We start from the raw sequence: 5,737 nt of genomic DNA, 5'->3' as shown, positions 1-5,737 counted from the left end.
AAATAATTGCCGAATACTGTGTCAAATCATTATAGTGGGTGCTTTGGACCGCCCACTCCTCATTATTGTAGCAAGACTTGCAAAGCACCATACTAATGGAGCTCCAAATTTCTCTCCACAAATAATGTGAATTGAATGCTCCAACTTGGAGATCAGACTGAGAGTTGAGGTCGAGTCTCGAAAAGCTAGCTACTTCCTTTGTCCGAAGTGATGAAGTCACTTTAGGGTCGAAAGTGGGGGGCAAATGTTATTGGGGGAATCAACCATCTGACCTTGACCTCTCCTACCTTGGGCTAAGGCTGAACACTCACATCAAATCTAGGACCGACGACTCAAAGAAAAACCACATCAATTCTAGAGGAGCTCCTCGGACATCGAGCATGGAAGATTGGATAACCAAATTATCCCGCTGAGATAACTCCTCGACATTGGCTATAGTCTGACCCTAAACTCGGACACATACTAACCTTGAGGTTGGGCTCATGCCGATGATATAAGACAAACTCTGAGCCATCACGCCATTAAAGAAGGAAAGATTGATCCGATGAAATCTTATAGAACCTAACAGTTCCTTTCAATCTTGGACACATGAGCTAAAACCACGTAGTTAATATCGGTAACCAACAATCTATGATCCTCACACTTGTGAGCACTGATTTTTCATTTTCATTACCGAATTTGGAGGTAATGCATGACAATACCTCTTTACATAAAGGGGGCAAAGGGAACCCTCAAGTAAGTTTCTCTCTAAAAGAAATAAGAGCACACCCACACACACACATTCTCTCTCATTCTCTTTCCACCATTGTTCTCAAGCTGACTAACTTAAGCATCGGAGGATCTCCCATTGGAGAATTTTCGATGAGTGTAGACTTTCTTTTCAAGTTTCTTAAGGAGTGCCAGTCCTCGAAACACTGCCAAACTCAAGGTCCGTAGGAGACCGACCCCATCCGCATCAGCTCGGAGACTAGTAGCAACACATTTGATTTTTGAGTGTGCTTTTGTGAGATTTCTTGATGGTGCGATTTTGTTTCATTATGGTTCAATAGCATCATTGTTGCGACTCTATAGCCTTTTGTTCTAGTGTGATTTTGAAAAATCCTACATGAAGTCATAGCAACATCAACGGAGAAATTTAAAGCTTGAAAGATAACGGTACAATTTTGATCAGATTGATAGTCCAAATAATGAGACTCCAAATAATTATCTTTTAAGATCTTTCTTTCTAGTTAATTATTTATTTTCCTTTATCCACAATAACAATAAATAAAATTCAAAAGTTTTATTTATTATTTATTATTTTGCTTTACAAGAAAATCCCAATATCTTTTGAGATTGAAGAGGCCTTGTACAAATTTTATTGGGTTTATCATAATAGTTTGTACCATGTTTGTTTCGTAGTTGCAAGGGCTCTATCCTGATCTAAATTGAGAGCAAGCCATTTTGGGCCTTTCTCCAACACCAGGTTGGACAAGTTGGACTTGGTTAGGCCTACTGGTCAATGGATTGGGTTGGGGCTTACACATCGGTGTGGAGATGATGGTAATTCACCATGGGATGCTGGGGAGAAGAGGAGAAGAAAATGAATGAGATGATAGAAGAAGATGGTGGGAGGATGACGGTCAACTATCAAGGATGAAGCAGCCAGTCAACTATTAATGGGCAGATGGTAGTGGTGGACTCAAGGATGTCGGGGAGAAAGGGAGAGGATGATGAATGAGAGGAAGAAGACACCCTTTGACCGTTGATGAGAAGAAGACAGCATGGTGGAGGAAGGCATATATTCCGGCGAGGAGAAGAAGATGATTATGGAGGAAGACGAATGAGGAAGATGAGTTGGTCCAAAAAGCTTTGCATTAGATTTGAATCAGCCATGATCCAGAAGGATCATGAGACTCAATATAGATTATTTTGACCATTTAGAAGAGTAAAATCAATTATATTAAGAAGTTGAATCATGCACTAAATTTCTGAAGACCATAACTTACCTCTATGATACCTGATTGAGTAGTATCTTTTTTTTTTTTAAACAATATAGGAACCTGCAAGGACATACTGAAAATGAAGACATCAAGGCTAAATTCCATCATTTGGACTTGAAATTGGCCTGTCAAACTAAAAATTTTCTCTATGAAAAATATTTTGATTGAGCGTATCATCCAATTTGGGAAGAATTAGACAATTAAAAAGAAATGTGTCATCATCATATTTGTTATTCCAAGTAGTTCCATGCATTCTAATGCACCCTCGGAAATCACCGGTCTTCATGACGTCATTCTCCCTGTAAATCACATTTACAATTAATAGTTGCGCAGATTTCTTGTTGAGACATTATCGAGATCACAATTGAATGTAATCATTATCTAACGACTTGGTATTCGTCCAAACAAGACTACAACAGGCATCAGAAATTGTATTAAAAAAATGAAAGGAAAAGACATAACCTATGTTAGATGGTTTGGTAATATTATAATCACTTGCTTTACCTGTTCTCGAACAACTTTTTTAATAAAGTTGCCCCAGCAATCATCAAGACTTAATCAAAGTTTTGCCGGGACAATATCAACACATGAGGAACCTTTTGAAAACCATGCCATGACTAATTCAAGCCTTATCACAGGCCAAGTCCACGTTTCCCGCTATATAGATCTACCTCCTCCAAGCCATTGGACCGCAACACCTTGTTCCATATCACTTGCGATTCTTTCGCTGGGTAGAACAGCAGAACAGATGGCTGCCCATTTCCTCTTCCTTGCTCTCCTTGCTCTGGCTTCATCTCTTGCCATTGCTTCTGATCCTAGTCAACTCCAAGACTTCTGTGTTGCTGATCTTAAATCAGATGGTACTCCTATTCAACATCTATCTTATTAGTTATCGCATATGTAATTAGTATGCATGCTGTGTAATTTTCCTGAAGTTACTTGTCAACCAACTTCAAAGACGCTAATGATCAGTTTCTATCATGTGTTTATACTTACCTCAATTTCTTGCGATTGTTAATGCAGTGTTTGTAAATGGGTTCATTTGCAAGGACCCGAAGCTTGCCAAAGCCGAAGATTTCTTCTTTTGTGGCCTTGACAAGCCCCGTGACACAGGAAACAAACTTGGGTCTAATGTGACTCAAGTCAATGTGAACCAAATTGCTGGGCTCAACACCCTTGGCATCTCGCTAGCTCGTCTGGACTTTGCACCCTATGGTGTCAACCCTCCTCACATCCACCCAAGGGGAACCGAGATCCTTACTGTGTTTGAAGGCACACTTTACGTGGGCTTCGTCACATCTAACCCCAACAACCAGCTCTTCGCTAAGGTCCTTAACAAGGGTGATGTGTTTGTATTTCCTCAAGGTCTCATCCATTTTCAGTTCAACTACGGAAAGACAAATGCTGTTGCTATTGCTGGTCTCAGCAGCCAGAACCCTGGCGTCATCACCATAGCCAATGCAGTCTTTGGAGTGAAGCCACCAATCTCTGATGATGTTCTTGCCAAGGCCTTTCAACTGGACAAGAAGACTGTAGATTGGCTTCAGGCCCAATTCTGGATGGACAACAACAACTAGGCAACTGCATGCGAACTACTTGATGTCAGAAATATGGTGTCTTTGATCTTTTCTTGGTATTGTTTGGTTCGAAAAAGCAAACATTGTCTCTCTGTTTGCATAGATTTTGTTTGAGCAAAGATATGCTTACTATATGTTATACTAGTAAAGAAAATTACTTTTATCATTCAATATTTGCAGTTTTACTTTGTCAGATGGTGATCATGATGGTCTTTCCTTGAATCCTTTGAGTATGTTATAAAAGTGCAGGTGCTGTTAATTTTAGTTGTTTCATCAGCTCAGAAAGTTCATCACTTAATGAACCAGATAACATACCCTGCTATACCTGTTAGCCTGGTGCACGCTTGAAGAAGAAATCAATATTTAGTATTTTCCTTCAATGTGCAATGGCCAACCCTATATTTAATTAATATGAATCACGATGATCTTCATCATTCACGGCTTTTGATGCAGCTCTTTTTCTTTCTATATGTATTTCGTCTCATTTTGGATGCCAGTTTTTCTCTGTTGGGTTTGTTTGCTGGGGTTGTAGCTTTTGCTGGCTTCTTTTAAAACTGTTTTGCTTAATTTTAAATTCAACTTTTTTTTAATTAATTTATGTAATTCGTTTCCTTTTCTATTTGGGTGGTGGATGTTTTATTTCAGCTCGTAGATGCTTAGCTGTAATCTGCAACTTTGCTTTATTTTTACTCCTCTGATTGTACCTTCCTTCTACTGATCAATGAAGATATGGCTGCTTTCTCAGCTTCCTATTTCACTAAAAAAAAATAAGTCTGCAATATTTTTTTGTACGTCTTAAGCATTCTTTTTATTTTTTTTTTTCTCTTTCATAGAAATGTGGGGGCACTGTTATAGGATTCAAGTTCTAAACCTCTCCAAGTGAAGCGAGTTACAAATCATTATCATATTAGCAGCAATATTATCAAGATACTAGCTTAGAACCCCATGCAATGCACGGCATATAATTATTTTTTCTTAAAATAATATTTTTATAAATTAAAAATCCAACATGATATAATAGACATCATGGATGATATTAAATATGCTAAATAAAAATATAAAATTAGATTGTTTAAATAACATTATAGTAATCGAGGAAGATAGAAAAGCCTGCGGATCCTCCACTTGCACATTATCTTTTTTATATAATATTTTATTTTTTAAAAATAATATTGTTTATTATTATTTTTGTCTCTTCTACCTCCCCTACTTTTATTTTTTAAATTATTATTTTTTCTATTTTTTAAAAATACTACTTTATTATTATTCAAAAATAATATTTTATTATTATTTTAAAAATAATATTTTTAAAATAATTTTTATTTAAAAATATATTATTTTGTTAATTTATTTATATCAATTTTTATATTTTTTAAAATAATTAAAATAATAAAAAATATATATTCTATGCATAATGTGTTTCTCTCATTGCATTATCAATTTAATTTCTAATACTACACTAAATTTCAAACATCAAAGTATCTGATTATAAGCTTGCAAAAAAGTTTAAATCACTGAAAGAGTTTTCATTTTTCCCAACAGTTCAGAATCTTTGTCATACCAGTAACTCCCAGGCCTCAACTTGTACACTGGTATCAAATACCCCAAAATCTCATTAAGCTCTTCCTGCCTCAAAGGCTGCCCATTGACCATCAGTTGCTCAATTCTAAAGCTAGTTTGCAAAGCACTTCCTTTCCGCCTTCATGATCTACTAGATCTCCAACAGACTGCAGAACTTGTACAGCATCTTTGAATATTTACCAAAACTTGACCTCCTGGACTCATCGATCAAATGATCAATACAGCTCACACACTTCCTCCCTTCCAGCATAGACCCCATAGCCTTCAGCACACAATTGCTGCAGTATCTCATATTGTTGACCAAATGGACCTCCCTCTCCTTCAAGATGTTACCTTTTCTGCACCTGCTGCAGACCCCCCTCCTCTGCCTCAATGGAGTCACCGAAGCAGTGCAGCTACTGGAGAGTCGTCGGAGTGGTCCTCCTCTTTCTCAGACTCCTCTACAATAATATATTTTTTTAAAAATATTTTATTTTATTTATCTATTCTGTATATATTTAAAAATAAATAAAATAATAAAAAAATATATTTTATGCATAGCAAGGATTATAAGTTATCAAGCAAATCTTGTGAAGATCGACGATCCTGATTCTGCGA

At 36.7% G+C, this 5,737-nt stretch overlaps 1 protein-coding gene across 1 annotated transcript; it reads left to right on the top strand.

The window, feature by feature from the left end:
* Positions 1–2,679: 2,679 nt before the first annotated feature.
* Positions 2,680–3,683, top strand: LOC140859206 (putative germin-like protein 2-1). Its single transcript, XM_073260850.1, has 2 exons — positions 2,680–2,842; positions 3,006–3,683. The coding sequence occupies exons 1-2, from the start codon at positions 2,731–2,733 to the stop codon at positions 3,557–3,559; spliced, it is 666 nt and encodes a 221-aa protein (XP_073116951.1). The 5' UTR covers positions 2,680–2,730; the 3' UTR covers positions 3,560–3,683.
* The last annotated feature ends 2,054 nt before the right edge of the window (positions 3,684–5,737 follow it).

The sequence above is a fragment of the Elaeis guineensis genome, chromosome 7 (assembly GCF_000442705.2).
Source record: "Elaeis guineensis isolate ETL-2024a chromosome 7, EG11, whole genome shotgun sequence".
In the NCBI taxonomy this organism is placed as follows: Eukaryota; Viridiplantae; Streptophyta; class Magnoliopsida; order Arecales; family Arecaceae; genus Elaeis; species Elaeis guineensis.
Note: the sequence above shows the minus strand (reverse complement) of the source record. Positions and strands in the feature narration are given on the sequence as shown.